This window comes from Myxine glutinosa, chromosome 5, assembly GCF_964187855.1.
Source record: "Myxine glutinosa chromosome 5, kmMyxGlut1.1, whole genome shotgun sequence".
NCBI classification, from domain to species: Eukaryota; Metazoa; Chordata; class Myxini; order Myxiniformes; family Myxinidae; genus Myxine; species Myxine glutinosa.
In genome coordinates this window covers 42,828,074-42,847,425 of record NC_136265.1, presented here as the reverse complement: position 1 = coordinate 42,847,425, position 19,352 = coordinate 42,828,074, and the positions used below count along the sequence as shown (strand labels likewise).

At 44.1% G+C, this 19,352-nt stretch overlaps 1 protein-coding gene across 1 annotated transcript in view; it reads left to right on the top strand.

The window, feature by feature from the left end:
* LOC137428644 (uncharacterized) overlaps nt 1-19,352 on the top strand; it is a 153,987-nt gene that overhangs the window by 90,241 nt on the left and 44,394 nt on the right. The window contains exons 25-27 of the mRNA XM_078777978.1: nt 965-1,121; nt 8,991-9,116; nt 9,281-9,428. Of these exons, the coding sequence (XP_078634104.1) occupies nt 965-1,121; nt 8,991-9,116; nt 9,281-9,428 (431 nt within the window). The remainder of the gene's footprint in view (nt 1-964; nt 1,122-8,990; nt 9,117-9,280; nt 9,429-19,352) is intronic.

The following is a 19,352-nucleotide window of genomic DNA, read 5'->3' as shown; positions in this document are numbered from 1 at the left end:
CTGTTAAGGTGTGGGCAAGTGTGCTTTTTCTGCTTTTGTTTAATCAACCATTCTGTCTTGCTGATTATTTTGAATCTGAAAAATACACATAACTAGAGAGTTCATACCTTACCCCACACAGTCTTGAGAAAAGGACATGTATATTTATTGAAAATTGGGCATGGCACCTTATTGGAAACAGTGTATTTGAAGAAGAAGAAAAATAATATTAAGAAAAATGTCGATGTTTCCATGCCCTAACCACACAAGTGGAAAATTTCATTGGTTGAGATGGTGGAAAATTTCATTGGTTGAGATGGTGGAAAATTTTGCCAAAGTACTGCTAAACTGAAATTTGAATGCAAACAAGGTGATTTGTGTCCTACAGTGTTCAAATATATAATTAAATTAAAATAAAAGTTTTAAGGGCTGCAGTAAAAAGGAAACATTGAATCAGAAGTTTACCGCTGTTGATGCACCGTCTTTTGAATCGTCTTATTTTTAATACGCTAAATTAGTTATTCGTGCCTTTTTGATTGGAGGGTGGACCTCTCTAAAAACAGTAGGTTTCCTGTTTGGAATAATTTTCAATTTTGTTTGATTGATAGACTGACAGATGGACTGAAGCAATTGCTTTAGCGCAAGTGCGCAAGCAAGCTCAGGATGAGGTTCCGTACAATTTGCCAAATTCAGAGCCAAAGTATTGCTAAACTGCAGGTCCGTGTTCCGATTCAGGTTCCAATGAGTGTTTTAGTGTTCAAAATATAACATTCAATTGAAATGAAGTAATTCCTCCATCATAGACTGACTGACAGACAGACAGAGTGAACCAATTTCTTAACGCTGCTTTGAACTACGTATGCGGGGTAATTAGTGAATGAAGCATTTCGTTAAAATTATTTCAACTATAACGTAGGTAGTTATTATTTTTCTAATTTCCATTCCTCCACCCCTCTTTCTGACATCTCCCTTGTCCACCAAGTAGGTGTACCATATTCCTTACTACGAGGCGTGTGTACGGGACTCATGCGCATGTGACTCAGGTGGTGACTGTGAATGCCTCTGCACGGCCATCGCTGCTTATGCCAGTGCCTGTAATGAAGCGGGCATCTGTGTGAACTGGAGAACACCCAGATTTTGCCGTAAGATCAAATGCTCGACTCAATAGAGTGTCAAAAACAACACTTTCACATTTTTATCTTAGCACATTTTTCTTTCCACTGTGACATCATTGCCTAATTATGGAATATGTCAACAATTTCTTTAACCACATGAGCGGTTTGGTTGGTTTTGTGGATGAGTGGATAAAGATGAATGACAAAAATATTCCTGTAGCTATATTACCCTGAAGTGAGTTTCGTTGAAATTAGTGATGTCATGATTGCCAGCATGAATCAGTATTCCTCCACTTGTCACAATCACTAACGTCCCCTATGAGTAATCGATCACTTGTGGGCAAACTCCATGTGTTGAAAATTATGAGCCTGACACTGGAATAACGTCACGAGATGACTTTCGAGTGAATATTGTCGCGTGACTACCCTTGGTGAACACCGTAGGGTAACACGGATGACCGATTGCGAGACTTTACACTCCCGAGGCGAAAACTCAATGGCGGATTCAAGCTCAACACAAAGTTAAACGCGCGGGAGGCCAGACGCAACGAGCTCCACAGCCTTATCTATTAAAATGAAACACCCAGGAAACTGCGTTCAAATATGTACAGAAAATAATATAAGGATTTATTATTGAAAAGTAATAACAGTGAAAAAACCACGCGCCGGTAATACTAATAGCTAAATCGGGACGTCCCCACACGACTGATATCAAACACAAAACGAGGGAGGTTTATTACGAAAAGAACACGTCACGTCGTTCAAAATGTACGCGGATTCGGGCTTATCTGGTCTTTCGTCGTCTTTGTGGCTGCCGTCCAACACCGCTCCTTTCGGCCCGATCGCACACCTCGCTCCAAGTTCCACGGCCCTCTGCGTCCGCCTCCAAGCGCCACCAGGCCTCGTCGGTCCAACGGCCCACACACACCATGAGCTCCTTTGCTCCAACGGTCCACCGCAGGGCTGCACGAAGCAACCAAAACCAAGTGCCAACTGCCAACTGCAACGAGCTGTGGTCACGAATGCTCAACGAACCGTGTCCTGTGCCAACTCCGACGAACTGTGCAACGAACCGTGTCCTGTGCCAACTGCCACGAACTCTGGTACGGAACTGTAACAACGAACTCTGCGACTCAACTCTCTCAACTCTGGACTCCACTCGAACTGCCGAAATGGCGTCCGACCGTCGCCTATATTGGTGGCCGATGACGTCACATTGGTGCGCTCCTCAGCCAATCATAGCCTCCCAACTCGCCCAGGTCACGCCCTCTGCGGCATGCGACTCCTGACATCTCCCGTCCGTGACCCCGCGGTCCTGGTGTAACACGTGCCAGCGAGGTTGGTAGGCCTTTGAGGTGCGCAGGCGAGGTTTGTAGGCCTTGGAGGTGTAAACGGTGGCGGTGTATTGTGGCGGTGTTCTTGGCCTGGTGGTGCCCATTTATTACGAAGTCAATGTCAGGGAAAGGGAATTATTTAATGTTGCACTAAGGACCTAACTAATGTTTATGTGGTTTGCAGTGCCATAAAGGACAAAGGTTTGATTACTAGGTGATACTCACAGGGGCGTTACCTTTAATCCCTCACTATTTAACACTCGAATCTTCAGGTAGATCCACACTCATACATCTTACCCCGACAACCGCCTGAACATCAATAACTTATTACATGTAGAGTCCCTGTCACGACAGCCGAATACCTACCTATTCAGATCTACCTAGCTCTAGATGTTGCATTACCAAATTCATAACACAGCCCCCCCCCCCCTGGAACCGTAGCTCCTGCAAGGTTCACCGCAGGGCTACCATTCCAGCCTTAACACTTACTGTCACACACTTAATTAACCTATGAAATAAATCAGGAAGGGCTGTGGGAAGTGAGTCGGACTACCTACCTACACTTCCTTAACATGCTGAACCCCTTAACCATCATGCAAGTATGTACATCTTCTTCGTTGTTCCTGTGGAGGGAGGAAACAACAACACACAACACTAACTTAACCACAAAACTTAACCATCTTTCCAAAACTCAAAACTCTAACCTTTGTACATACCCCGGTCTACAGACCGCGTCCCCCGGTGGATGCCACAAGACTCAACCTTACCTGCGGGGCCATCCCCAATGCATCCCCCTAAATTTCCTCGGGCCCTGTCCAGATGTTACAGGTGAGTGACACGGCTCGGTGGATTTCGCCCACATTCATGCTACACAGACCCCTTAACCACTCATTCTCATTCCATAGGTCATCAAGGCATTGCAAAAATCAACAAAGCACTTATTCCCAATACACCCCCTGCAGGACCATGGCATTGATGTCATTCACGTGGGTGTGCATTCCTCAACTAGGCAGCGGGGAGGTACCGCACAAAAAGATGGTGGGGGCGCATCAGGCTGTGGTGCCCGCAGTCCCAAAAACAAGTCAACCGACTTACAAGTTCATTGCCCCCCCCCTTTACCTCTTGGCCCCGTGACAGCCCAACAGCCCCTTTCCGCCGTTACCTCGCCGGTGAGGGTCTCCACACACACCAGGCTCCTTTGCCTCCTGCTTTCGCGCAGCAACACGGGTCACCGGGGGACTTCCTCACCCCGCGGCGCCCAACCAGACCCTCCACCGACGAGCTCCAATTTCCAGTTACCACCGGCTGCCAGGGGTAATTGCCGCAGAGGGGGGCCCGCAGGCATCGCTCCTCAGAGCTTGCTCTGTACCTGCGGACACACACACCTTCCCCACCCATGGTCCCCAAAACACACTTCCTCCCCCGCTGCCATTCAATTCTCCACACAACTCAGCACAATTCAGTACAATTCATAGATGGTGTAAAAGGTGTTACAAGGCTTGCCATGGCCTGCCAATGTGAAATCCCATTCACAGTTCGAATCATTAAATCCTTACACCTTTCCATTAGCACATTTCCAAAAAGCACAATTTATCGCCCCTCATTATCTCCAATAATCATCACTCACTCTCCAGGTTCCACCCTCACGACCACATCAAAACACCTAACCACAATACAAAAACATACGCCACCCACAAGACACTGTGGCTCCCATTCCATCCCCTCACCGGCCATGTCATCACTCTCACCCGCCTCCCAACTCCAATTTACATGTCCCCAATTTCCAAAGCAAGTCCTGAAGCCTGGGACAGTACTCCTCAAAACACTCACCTCAAGTGCAGGTAGTTGCAGGTTGGTCAGGTCCAAGAGCGTCATCCACCCTTCACAATCCCAAAATTTCACATTGGGCCTACCAAATACTTCCAAATTTCTCTTTTGTCCCCACTACACTGGCAGGTATGTGGATCCGCATCCAACGGTGATCATCACTACACAACTACCTGTGGCCACGACAGCTCTGCACCTCTACCGTGCAAGGGTCACCGGGACAAGGTGAGCAGTCAAAACGCCAACATGGCCCATGAGTGTCCATAAGGGTGCGACCCACCATCCATCCTTCGGCCCCCCTGCGAGGAACACAGCTGCAGCAGCCCCAGCTGGCCAATGTGGTGAGCACTTGCTGCCACAACACACACTACCGCACACACAACCTCGGCCCTGGGGGGCACGGTCGCAGTGCGTGGCATCCCTACAGCCACGTCCCCTGCACCTCCCCATCATCCCCCAGTCCGACTACAGAACTGCAGCCCCCCCAGTGCTCACCCACACTTGACCACACCAAGGTCCAGTCAACAGCCATGCTCCACCAGGAGACCCACCCAGAAGACATGGTCCACACACCTCGGACACGCACAGCACCACGTTGACCCTCAGGCTACACAACTACATCCCCATCATCCCGCGTCCCAAATATCAGCACAGTTGCCCCCGCCACCAGTTGAAAGCTGTGTCTTGCTACCCTATTAATTTCATCACAGCCTCCAACACTTTGGTCTACACACCCGGATTGATAATGGTGTCACTGGCTCCAGTGTCCACCACAGCCTCACAAAATTCTCCCTCAATTTTGCATCTAACCCTTAGATTACCCGTGCCAATTTGTCCGCAATTCACTACTTCCACCAAAGGAGGGCGCTTCTCCACACACTTGCCAGCCGAGCATGGCCCCGTATGCTCGGCTCGTTCTAGTTTCCCGCACACTCTACCTCTATTGGCCCAGGCGGAGGTGGTGGTCCTCTGTCTGGCATCTGTGGACCTACTGGGGGCCCCCTCCTTTCTGGACTGCGAAGCCTGTCAGGAGGTGGGGGCCCATATGGTTGCCGACAATTCCTCTGACTGTGCCCTCTTCTCCCACATCTAAAACAAGTCCCCAAGAACGGACCCCTCTGGTAGCCAGGTGGAGCCCCCCTTTCTCCCGGCCCAGCCCGATAAAAATCAGGCCGTCCTGATGGCCAACCTGGACCACCCTGTCGTGACTCGCTCCCTGCAATTTGTCCCCCCATCAAATTTGTCAGCTGGCGGCTGATTCCCCTTAACATTCGCCCGATGTCATCCTCTGGCTTTTCCCGATCCCGCACCTCGGTCTGCCGTACCGTCACAGGTGCCCTCTCCGATGCGCGGTTCGACCTTCTCAAAAAGGTCAGTCTCGCCGCGCATTCCGCTGCCCGGTGCACCGTGGGTGGGTCCTGTAACTCCACCAACGTCCGGACCTCAGGATCAGGGAGAGCCGCCATAAATTTTTCTATCGCCAGCTTGTCCCACGCCTGTGCTGGTAGGTCCCTGTATGCTATCCTCACAGACTGGTATATATCCTGGGCCAGCTCCTGCAACGTCTCATTAGGCTTTTGCCTGCGATGCAGCAGCTGTGCCCTGACCAGGTCGCACCTTGCGCCTGTCCCGTACCTGTTATTTAAGGCCTCACAAATGGCCTTGCTGGTCAATATTCCCTCTGGGACTACGTTCAACACGTCGGCGGCTGACCCACGCAGTGTCGCCACCAGATTCCCCATGCGCTCCCGCTCTCCCCAACCATTGAGCTGAGACACGCACTCAAATTGTGTCAGGAAAGCCTCGAGGCTCCCTGATCCGTCAAAATGTACGAGGGGGATTGTTTTTCCAGAGACTCTATTCCCCGATTCCTCTCTGTCCAAATCCAGTCCGGGGCCAAAACACCCCCCCAACTGGGTATTCCGTTTCGGAGCCTCTGGTGTCCAAATGTGGCTCGTGGTGAGGGTCTCCTGGGTCACCTTAATCTGGTCCTGAAGATGTTTAACCGACCTACTCACCTCTTCCTTCAGGCTCTCTTGAACCCGACCAACCTCCTGCTTGATGGTATTGTCCCAGATCTCCAGTCGCTCCTGCATAAAATCACTCACCCTTTCATTATCCATTAGTGGCCCCCACAGGCCTTTCTCAATTAACCCTTGCTCCTGCTCTTTTATGCGGGTTTCCAACCCCCTCACCTCCTCGGCCAATTTGCCCCCTTGTCGGTTGAGCAGTCCCCATTCCTCACTCTGCTGTAGCATTCTGGCATCCACCCGGCCCCGATAGCCTTCCAGGTCTCCATTTGCTTTATCAATTCGAGCATTTGTGGCACCAATCTGACCCTCCAACTTTTCCCCCATTTGGACAGCCTGCGTCACGCCCTCTTCTATTTTCGACATTAATTCCTCCCGCTCCAATTCAATTTCCACCCCTATGGCTTTTTCCATCTCCCCCATTTGAGTTTCTACTTTACCCTCAAATTTCCCCAGTCTGTCCGTAATTTGGTTTTGCACTCTCCCTTCTATGCCATCAATTCGTTCCCCCAGCTGCTGTGCCATTTCCCCAATTTTTCCTTCCATACTGTTTTCTAACCCCTCTAACCCATTTTTCACTCCCTCTATCTGATTCTCCTGGGCAGCCATTCTATTTTCTACCCCCATTAACCCATTTTTCACCTCTTTTATCCCGTTGTCTAACCCCTCAAAATTATTGTCTAACTTCCCGATTTTCTTGTCTAACTCCTCAAAATTATTGTCTAACTTCTCACCAGTACCCCTCGCTTCGTCCCTCATTATCCCCATTTGGCCCTCTAATCGCTCACCCTGAGCATCCATCCGGTTCCCCAATCGCTCACTCTGAGCCCTCATGTCTCCCCGAATTTCTGCAAGGTTTCGCTCACCCTCGGCCCTCTGAGCATTTATTAAATTTACTATGGTCTGGAGATCTATCGGGGCCGTCCCACCGGCGGGGAAAGTTCCAACGCTATCCTCCTTATCCCCCATTTCCGGCTCACTCCCGACGCTGACGGAGGCCTCGCTGCGCACCTCCATTTCGTCGACCTCCGACATCCGCCTTTCGGAAGGTTGTTTCCCGCGCGCGTATTTATTTTAATACCAAAAACACAATTTAAATTTGACGAAGACGCGATATCGCGCTCCGTATGCCCAATTGATTATTAAATTTCTCCGCCTCGCCTATACAAATTTTGCGTTCGAACGTCGGACGCAATGTACGCCCGACCGTGTCGATGTCTCCCCGCGGACAAAAAAAATTTGTCCGACCGTGTCGATGTCTCGCCGCGGACAAAAAAAAATTTGTCCGACGGGTTCAAATCCCACTCCTGACACCACTTGTCGCGTGACTACCCTTGGTGAACACCGTAGGGTAACACGGATGACCGATTGCGAGACTTTACACTCCCGAGGCGAAAACTCAATGGCGGATTCAAGCTCAACACAAAGTTAAACGCGCGGGAGGCCAGACGCAACGAGCTCCACAGCCTTATCTATTAAAATGAAACACCCAGGAAACTGCGTTCAAATATGTACAGAAAATAATATAAGGATTTATTATTGAAAAGTAATAACAGTGAAAAAACCACGCGCCGGTAATACTAATAGCTAAATCGGGACGTCCCCACACGACTGATATCAAACACAAAACGAGGGAGGTTAATTACGAAAAGAACACGTCACGTCGTTCAAAATGTACGCGGATTCGGGCTTATCTGGTCTTTCGTCGTCTTTGTGGCTGCCGTCCAACACCGCTCCTTTCGGCCCGATCGCACACCTCGCTCCAAGTTCCACGGCCCTCTGCGTCCGCCTCCAAGCGCCACCAGGCCTCGTCGGTCCAACGGCCCACACACACCACGAGTTCCTTTGCTCCAACGGTCCACCGCAGGGCTGCACGAAGCAACCAAAACCAAGTGCCAACTGCCAACTGCAACGAGCTGTGGTCACGAATGCTCAACGAACCGTGTCCTGTGCCAACTCCGACGAACTGTGCAACGAACCGTGTCCTGTGCCAACTGCCACGAACTCTGGTACGGAACTGTAACAACGAACTCTGCGACTCAACTCTCTCAACTCTGGACTCCACTCGAACTGCCGAAATGGCGTCCGACCGTCGCCTATATTGGTGGCCGATGACGTCACATTGGCGCGCTCCTCAGCCAATCATAGCCTCCCAACTCGCCCAGGTCACGCCCTCTGCGGCATGCGACTCCTGACATCTCCCGTCCGTGACCCCGCGGTCCTGGTGTAACACGTGCCAGCGAGGTTGGTAGGCCTTTGAGGTGCGCAGGCGAGGTTTGTAGGCCTTGGAGGTGTAAACGGTGGCGGTGTATTGTGGCGGTGTTCTTGGCCTGGTGGTGCCCATTTATTACGAAGTCAATGTCAGGGAAAGGGAATTATTTAATGTTGCACTAAGGACCTAACTAATGTTTATGTGGTTTGCAGTGCCATAAAGGACAAAGGTTTGATTACTAGGTGATACTCACAGGGGCGTTACCTTTAATCCCTCACTATTTAACACTCGAATCTCCAGGTAGATCCACACTCATACATCTTACCCCGACAACCGCCTGAACATCAATAACTTATTACATGTAGAGTCCCTGTCACGACAGCCGAATACCTACCTATTCAGATCTACCTAGCTCTAGATGTTGCATTACCAAATTCATAACAATATGTAACCAACGTATGCTTATACAGGTTTCTTGTTTGTCTCCATACAGCTGTCTACTGTGATTTCTACGACCAGCCAGGTGAATGTAATTGGCATTACAACCCTTGTGGAGAGACTCCTCCAACATGCCATCAACTAACCCAAGGAAGTATCACCAAACCACAACAGCTCGAAGGTAAATTTTATGGTTTGCTGCATGATTGACATCAACTGTACCATTACTTACCTTGAAATTTAACGATGACTTTTCATCCCAATTGCTACAACTGCATTCGCCTTACAATCCTCGTCATGTTACACAAGATCCTGTGCAGATGTCATTGCCTCATTTCCATGCAGGTTGCTATCCAAGTTGTCCTGGCGAAACCCCATTCCTCGACGAGCTGACGATGACGTGTGTCCATCAGTCAAATTGCAGCTGCTATGTTGGAGACCAACATGTAGCACCAGGAGACTCAATTACCTATCCATCGACATGTACAACTTGGTGAGGAAGAAGCATCTTTAACATCTTTCCCGTCACATTTTCATTCTATGGCAATGGCAAACACGATTGCGTTGAAAATATTCAATGGAATATTAATCTTCATGAAGGCTCGTCGATAAAGTGAGACAATGAATTTATGGATCAATTCTAAAGAATTTGGTCCGAAAGTACAATATAAATTCTCGAGACAGGTTCTATAAAACATCTAAAGAGATTTTCTGAAGGACTTCCATGGATCAATTCTATAGAATTTGGTCCTAAAGTACAATATAAATTCTCAAGACAGGTTTTATAAAACATCTAAAGAGATTTTCTGAAGGATTTCTATGGATCAATTCTATAGAATTTGGTCCTAAAGTACAATATAAATTCTCAAGACAGGTTTTATAAAACATCTAAAGAGATTTTCTGAAGGATTTCTATGGATCAATTCTATAGAATTTGGTCCTAAAGTACAATATAAATTCTCGAGACAGGTTTTATAAAACATCTAAAGAAATTTCTGAAGGATTTATATGGATCAATTCTACAGAATTTGGTCCTAAAGTACAATATTAATTCTCTATGCAGGTTCTATAAAACATCTAAAGAGATTTTCTGAAGGATTTCTATGGATCAATTCTATAGAATTTGGTCCTAACGTACAATAGAAGTTCTCTAGACAGGTTCTATAAAACATCTAAAGAGATTTTCTGAAGGATTTCTATGGATCAATTCTATAGAATTTGGTCTTAAAGTACAATATAAATTCTCTAGACAGGTTCTATAAAACATCTAAAGAGATTTTCTGAAGGATTTCTATGGATCAATTCTATAGAATTTGGTCTTAAAGTACAATATAAATTCTCTAGACAGGTTCTATAAAACATCTAAAGAGATTTTCTGAAGGATTTCTCTGGATCAATTCTATAGAATTTGGTCCTAAAGTACAATAGAAGTTCTCTAGACAGGTTCTATAAAACATCTGAAGAGATTTTCTGAAGGATTTCTATGGATCAATTCTATAGAATTTGGTCCTAAAGTACTACATAAATTCTCTAGACAGGTTTTATAAAACATCGAAAGAGATTTTTCTGAAGGATTTCTGTGGAACAATTCTATAGAATTTAGTCCTAAAGTACAATATAAATTCTCGAGACAGGTTCTATGAAACATCTAAATAAATTTTTTGAAGGATTTCTCTGGATCAATTCTATAGAATTTGGTCCTAAAGTACAATATAAATTCTCTTGACAGGTTTTATAAAACATCGAAAGAGATTTTCTGAAGGATTTCTATGGATCAATTCTATAGAATTTGGTCCGAAAGTACAATAGAAATTCTCTAGACAGGTTCTATAAAACATCGAAAGAGATTTTCTGAATGATTTCTATGGATCAATTCTATAGAATTTGGTCCTAAAGTACAATATAAATTCTCTGGACAGGTTTTATAAAACATCGAAAGAGATTTTCTGAAGGATTTCTATGGATCAATTCTATAGAATTTGGTCCTAAAGTACAATATAAATTCTCGAGACAGGTTCTATAAAACATCTAAAAAGATTTTCTGAAGGATTTCTATGGATCAATTCTATAGAATTTGGTCCTAAAGTACAATATAAATTCTCGAGACAGGTTTTATAAAACATCTAAAGAAATTTCTGAAGGATTTATATGGATCAATGAGAGGTCTCGCGAGATCTCGGAGACGGTGGGAGGGATTTTCGAAGCTCCACACGGTCTCCACGTTTTTCGAAGTTAAGTCTGTTCACAATTGTATTTTGTCGAAACTGTATTTATCTTTCGGTGTGTGAAGTTATTGTGTGCAACTTTGATTGTTTCTCGGTGTTTATCTTTCATAAATTGATCGTCTGTTTGCCGTGTCGCGAGCAAGGCCTTTGCCGCGTCGCGAACGATTTGAAATCGAAGTTAAGTGATTGTTCCCATTTGTATTTTCGTAAAACTGTATTTATTTATGGTGTTGTACGTATATTGTGTCCCGACGAAGATTTTTCGGTGCAAATCTTTCATACCTGTATTGAAAATCGTGTTAATTCGTGTCGTGTCTTGAGGCCTTGTACAGTGTGCACTGTACAACCTTGAGGCTTTGTTTTTCTCTCAGCGGTCCGTGGTTTGTGATCCAATAACTTTCGTTCTCTGTATTCCCAGTCTTTTCACCCATAGCCTACTTCCTTGTGTAAATCTCAACTCAAAAAAAAAAAAAAAAAAAAAAAATTCCTTCTCTGTTCTCATTCGTTTATTCATTCTTATTCGTTCGTTCGTTCTTCGACCACGTGTTTCTCCCCCATTTCCCCAGATAGTTTTCACTCATTAACCTTCAATGTTTACACTTTCCCCTCAAGTTATGTATTCCGTCATATTTTATAACACCTTTTTCTTCTTCTTCTTTAAAAGGCTGCTTTCGACTTGCTCACCAAATCAATTCATCCCAAAAAAAATATCCATCTCCTATAGTGCCTTTTTTCTACATTCCCTAAACTCTCCTGCACTCCATCCTCCATCCAGCGTCCTTAAACGTATTTTTAACTCGAAGGTCACAAGAAACTCATTTTGCAATAAATGTTCGTTTCCCATAAATCGTACACTTTCAAAAATCCAATCTCACTCCTCCCCTCCAAATCTTCCCCATAACCCCTCCCCTCCAAATCTTCCCCATAACCCCTCCCCTCCAAATCTTCCCCATCACCCCTCCCCTCCAAATCTTCCCCATCACCCATCCCTTTCAAATCTCCCCCCTTGCCCCCTCCCTCCTAAACTACCCCCTCACCCCTCCCCGCCAAGACGCCTCCTCGCCCCTCCCCTCCTAGACTCCTGCCTCACCCCTCCCCTTCAAATCTCCCCCATATCCCATCCCTTTCAAATCCCTCCCCTTGTCCCTTCCCTCCCAAACTCCCCCCTCACCCCTCCCCTTCAAATCTCCCCACCCTCATTGCTTCTCAATTTCCCCCCTCTCACTCCCCCTCCTCAAAGCATCCTCCCCGCTTCTTCCCCCTTCAAACTCTCACCTCCATCTCCCCCAACCTTCTGCCTCGCTCTTCCCCCTCCTCAAATAACACCTCATTGTGGCTCACCCAATCACCATCAAACCTTTTGTCCGCCCCATCCTTCCCTTTCTCCGAGCTATTCTGAAATCTCTGACACACCTTCAACAGCTCTCCCTACCTCTTCCACCTCTTCCACATCTTACCCTACCCCTCCTCCCCCCTGTTCTGTATCTGATGCTACCCCTTCCTCTTCATTAACGGTATGGACCTCAAACATCCGGGGCCTTCGTTCAAACTTAACTGATCTCTCCATACAGGTTGCTTCTGTCAAACCAGACGTGATCTGCTTAACAGAAACTTTCCTCCTTTATGATGTCTCTGATTCCATAGTATCTCTCCCGGGTTACTCCCTCCTCCGGTATGATAGACCTGAGCCTCGTCCTGGAGGCGGGGTTGCTATCTTTATCAAAAACTCTTTTCCTCACTCGCCCTGCACTGCACTCTCTCCACCTCACCCCCAGGAATACCTCTGGCTACGGCTTCCCCTTCGCTCCCACCTCTTGTTCATATGTGTGTTGTACCGTCCACCAAACAGTGATGACTCCATCTACATCTCGCTGTCCGATGATATGGACCAACTTCTATCTACTCATCCCAACTCTCTCTTCCTCATATGTGGTGATTTCAACTGTCATCATGCCAGTTGGCTGGGTGTGGGTACCTCTCTCACCAGCCATGGCTCCTCAGCAAAGGACTTCTGCGACTCACTGGGACTGACACAATCTGTCAATTTCCCGACCCGGATCTCAGTCAACGGAACATCTTCTCTTCTGGACTTGGTTATGACTAACTTTCCTGAAAATGTCTGCTGCTCTTCTTCTGCTCCGTTCGGATCATCTGATCATGTCCTTGTTAAAGTGGACATCTCTCTGACCATCCTCAGGGAGCCTGCTCAGCGTCGACGAGTCTGGCATTTCACTCAGGCCAACTGGCACGGTCTTCAAGCAGCCATCAATCATCTGGACTGGTCTCCCATCTCTACCACCTCTGACATCAACTCATCCTGGGAATTCTTCCAAAGTAAATTGCTCTTTCTCATGCACAGATTTATCCCATCTCGTCTTCAGTTGTCATACCCTTCCTCCCGTCCATGGTACACGGAATCTTGTGGTGAGGCTGTTGCCCAGAAACAACTTGCCTTCGTCTCCTGGAAAGCAAATCCAACGGAAGGAAATCTCATTTCCTTTCACAAAGCCCGAAACAAGTGTGTGTCCACCCTCAGGAGAGCCAGGAAACAATATCTCTCCGTTCTCAAGACCGAACTCTCTTATCTGTCTCCCTCTTCCAAATCCTGGTGGCGTCTGGTCAAATCCGTTTCTGGTGTTTGTTCCCCCTCCATCCCCTCCCTTACCTCAAATGGCTACACAGCTGACTCCGCACGTGAAAAAGCTGAATGCCTCAACTCTGTGTTTGCCTCTAAATCTTGTGTCCCAAACCCATCCCTCTCTGTACCCACCATACCCAGTCGTACCCTGCTGCTCCTGGACTCCGTGTCCTTTCCTCCTGACAAGGTGGAAAAGTTTCTGTCAACCCTCAACTCTGATTCTGCAACTGGACCCGACGGCATCAGCCCACGGGTCCTAAAATCCTGCTCTGCTGCTCTATCTCACCCTCTCTCTGTTCTCTTCACCCTCTCTTTTGCTCAAGGTCAACTGCCATCTGCTTGGAAATCAGCCAACATCACCGCTTTGCACAAAAAAGGTGCAAAAACAGATCCTAGCAACTACAGACCAATCAGCCTTCTCCCAATTATCAGCAAAGTCATGGAATCCATCATTGCTTCGGATATGAAATCTTTCCTCTTCTCCAATGGCTTGATCTCTGATCATCAATTTGGTTTCAGACCAGGTCACTCTACTCTGGACATGCTGCTTCTGCTGTCTCAACAATGGATGGAGGTCCTCAATGCCAAACAGGAAATTAGAGCTGTCTCCCTCGACATATCACGTGCCTTCGACACGGTCTGGCACCCCGCTCTGCTCACCAAACTCTCCTCCTTTGGTATCCATGGAAATCTCCACGCATGGCTGGCGGACTTCCTCTCTAGTCGTCGTCAACGTGTGGCCCTGAATGGGTTTCTCTCATCTCCTCTTCCTGTTCAGGCTGGAGTTCCCCAAGGCAGTGTTCTGGGCCCCGTGCTTTTTCTGGTCTTCATCAATGATCTCTCTGACTCTCTCGAAAATCCTCTCTATCTCTTTGCTGATGACTCCACTCTCTGCCGCTCCATTCCTCTTCCCTCAGATCGGCAGTCTGCTGCCTCCTCACTCTCTGAAGACCTGGACAAAATCACAGACTGGTCAAACAAGTGGAACATGTCTTTCAATCCTGACAAATCTCACACTCTTACTATGTCTCTCCGAAAAGATCGACTGGACAACCCTCCCATCTACTTTCTCAACAATCCTCTCCAAGAAGTTCTGTCGCTCAAGATTTTGGGTCTCACTATCTGCCATGATCTTTCTTGGGAAAACCACATTTCCAAGCTGGCCTCCAAAGCCAGTCGCCGACTGGGCATCCTCCGTCGTGCGAAGTCCTTCCTCGGCACACCTGAGCTCCTCACCACATACAAGGCTTTCATCCGCAGCTCAATGGAATACTGTTCTCCCCTATGGGCCGGTGCTCCTGCCTCACACTTAGCTCGGCTTCACGCTGTTGAAACCAAAGCTTTCAGAATTATTGGAATCTCCCGCGATGAAGCTATCTCTGAGGGCCTTTCACTCACTCACCGCAGGCAGGTAGGTGGTCTTTCTGTCTTCTACCGACTCCTCTCCGGCCTTGCACCCCCAGCTCTCTCTGTGCACTGTCCCCCAAATATTCCTACAGGTCGCACAAGATCTGCCAGCAACCCTCTGATGGTTAAACTGCCGAAATCTCGGCTCTCTGCTCACCTTCACTCTTTCATTCCTCTTTTCTCCCGCCTCTGGAACAAACTCCCTCACTCCCTTCAATCCCACTCCTCCCTCCAGGTCTTTAAAACAGCTGTTCACCACCATCTCTTATCTTCCCCCATCCAAAACCTTGATCTTTTCTACCCCCGCTAATTCACCCCAGATCCACCTTGTTTGAAATTCCAACTTCTTTCCTGGAAGTCCTGGCAGTGTCCATATGTTTTATACCTCTCCCACCGCCCCCTTCCCATGCCCCCCCCCCCCCCCAAAGCCCTCGCCCTCTCTCAGATCTCTCGATGTGTCCATGTCTCTCGGTCCCTGCTCTCAAATGTTGTGTTTGTGTCCTTCCCCCTCTCTCCCCATCTTGTCTACCGCTCCCGATGTTATATGTTTTATGTGTCGGTTTGTCTTTCTGTGTGATTAATGTTCGCTCTTTCACGAGCCTCGATCTTGTATTAAAAAAAAAAAAAAAAAAAAAAATTCTACAGAATTTGGTCCTAACGTACAATAGAAGTTCTCTAGACAGGTTCTATAAAACATCTAAAGAGATTTTCTGAAGGATTTCTATGGATCAATTCTATAGAATTTGGTCCTAAAGTACAATATAAATTCTCTAGACAGGTTCTATAAAACATCTAAAGAGACTTTCTGAAGGATTTCTATGGATCAATTCTATAGAATTTGGTCCTAAAGTACAATATAAATTCTCTAGACAGGTTCTATAAAACATCTAAAGAGATTTTCTGAAGGATTTCTCTGGAACAATTCTATAGAATTTGGTCCTAACGTACAATAGAAGTTCTCTAGACAGGTTCTATAAAACATCTAAAGAGATTTTCTGAAGGATTTCTATGGATCAATTCTATAGAATTTGGTCCTAAAGTACAATATAAATTGTCGAGACAGGTTTTATAAAACATCGAAAGAGATTTTCTGAAGGATTTCTATGGATCAATTCTATAGAATTTGGTCCTAAAGTACAATAGAAGTTCTCTAGACAGGTTCTATGAAACATCTAAAGAGATTTTCTGAAGGATTTCTATGGATCAATTCCATAGAATTTGGTCCTAAAGTACAATATAAATTCTCGAGACAGGTTTTATAAAACATCTAAAGAGATTTTCTGAAGGATTTCTATGGATCAACTCTATAGAATTTGGTCCAAAAGTACAATATAAATTCTCGAGACAGGTTCTATAAATCATCTAAAGAGATTTTCTGAAGGATTTCTCTGGATCAATTCTATAGAATTTGGTCCTAAAGTACAATCGAAGTTCTCTAGACAGGTTTTATAAAACATCAAAAGAGATTTTCTGAAGGATTTCTATGGATCAGTTCTATAGAATTTGGTCCTAAAGTACAATATAAATTCTCGAGACAGGTTTTATAAAACATCTAAAGAGATTTTCTGAAGGATTTCTATGGATCAATTCGATAGAATTTGGTCCAAAAGTACAATATAAATTCTCTAGACAGGTTCTATAAAACATCTAAAGAGATTTTCTGAAGGATTTCTATGGATCAATTCTATAGAATTTGGTCCTAAAGTACAATATAAATTCTCGAGACAGGTTCTATAAAACATCTAAAGAGATTTTCTGAAGGATTTCTATGGATCAATTCTATAGAATTTGGTCCTAAAGTACAATATAAATTCTCGAGACAGGTTCTATAAAACATCTGAAGAGATTTTCTGAAGGATTTCTATGGATCAATTCTATAGAATTTGGTCCTAAAGTACTACATAAATTCTCTAGACAGGTTTTATAAAACATCGAAAGAGATTTTTCTGAAGGATTTCTGTGGAACAATTCTATAGAATTTAGTCCTAAAGTACAATATAAATTCTCGAGACAGTTTCTATGAAACATCTGAAGAAATTTTTTGAAGGATTTCTCTGGATCAATTCTCTAGAATTTGGTCCTAAAGTACAATATTAATTCTCTGGACAGGTTTTATAAAACATCGAAAGAGATTTTCTGAAGGATTTCTATGGATCAATTCTATAGAATTTGGTCCTAAAGTACAATAGAAGTTCTCTAGACAGGTTTTATAAAACATCCAAAGAGATTTTCTGAGGGATTTCTATGGATCAATTCTATAGAATTTGGTCCTAAAGTACAATATAAATTCTCTAGACAGGTTCTATAAATCATCTAAAGAGATTTTCTGAAGGATTTCTATGGATCAATTCTATAGAATTTGGTCCAAAAGTACAATATAAATTCTCGAGACAGGTTCTATAAAACATCTAAAGAGATTTTCTGAAGGATTTCTATGGATCAATTCGATAGAATTTGGTCCAAAAGTACAATATAAATTCTCTAGACAGGTTCTATAAATCATCTAAAGAGATTTTCTGAAGGATTTATATGGATCAATTCTATAGAATTTGGTCCAAAAGTACAATATAAATTCTCGAGACAGGTTCTATAAATCATCTAAAGAGATTTTCTGAAGGATTTCTATGGATCAATTCTATAGAATTTGGTCCTAAAGTACAATATAAATTCTCGAGACAGGTTCTATAAAACATCTGAAGAGATTTTCTGAAGGATTTATATGGATCAATTCTATAGAATTTGGTCCTAAAGTACTATATAAATTCTCTAGACAGGTTTTATAAAACATCGAAAGAGATTTTTCTGAAGGATTTCTGTGGAACAATTCTGTAGAATTTAGTCCTAAAGTACAACATAAATTCTCTTGACAGGTTTTATAAAACATCAAAAGAGATTTTCTGAAGGATTTCTATCGATCAATTCTCTAGAATTTGGTCCTAAAGTACAATATAAATTGTCTAGACAGGTTCTATAAAACATCTAAAGAGATTTTCTGAAGGATTTCTATGGATCAATTCTATAGAATTTGGTCCTAAATTACAATATAAATTCTCTGGACAGGTTTTATAAAACATCAAAAGAGATTTTCTGAAGGATTTCTATGGATCAATTGTGTAGAATTTGGTCCTAAAGTACAATATAAATTCTCGAGATAGGTTCTATGAAACATCTAAAGAGATTTTCTGAAGGATTTCTATGGATCAATTCTATATAATTTGGTCCGAAAGTACAATATAAATTCTCGAGACGGGTTCTATGAAACATCTTAAGAAATTTTTTGAAGGATTTCTATTGATCAATTCTATAGAATTTGGTCCTAAAGTACAATATAAATTCTCTAGACAGGTTCTATGAAACATCTAAAGAGATTTTCTGAAGGATTTCTATCGATCAATTCTGTAGAATTTGGTCCTAAAGTACAATATAAATTCTCTAGACAGGTTCTATGAAACATCTAAAGAGATTTTTCTGAAGGATTTCTATGGAACAATTCTATAGAATTTGGTCCTAAAGTACAATATAAATTCTCTAGACAGGTTCTATAAAACATCTAAAGAGACTTTCTGAAGGATTTCTATGGAACAATTCTATAGAATTTGGTCCTAAAGTACAATATAAATTCGAGACAGGTTTTATAAAACATCTAAAGAGATTTTCTGAAGGATTTCTATGGATCAATTCTATAGAATTTGATCCTAAAGTACAATAGAAGTTCTCTAGACAGGTTTTATAAAACATCTAAAGAGATTTTCTGAAGGATTTCTATGGATCAATTCTATAGAATTTGGTCCTAAAGTACAATATAAATTCTCTAGACAGGTTTTATAAAACATCGAAAGAGATTTTCTGAAGGATTTCTATGGATCAATTCTATAGAATTTGATCCTAAAGTACAATATAAATTCTCTAGACAGGTTCTATAAATCATCTAAAGAGATTTTCTGAATGATTTCTATGGATCAATTCTATAGAATTTGGTCCTAAAGTACAATATAAATTCTCTAGACAGGTTCTATAAAACATCTAAAGAGATTTTCTGAATGATTTCTATGGATCAATTCTATAGAATTTGGTCCTAAAGTACAATATAAATTCTCTAGACAGGTTCTATAAATCATCTAAAGAGATTTTCTGAATGATTTCTATG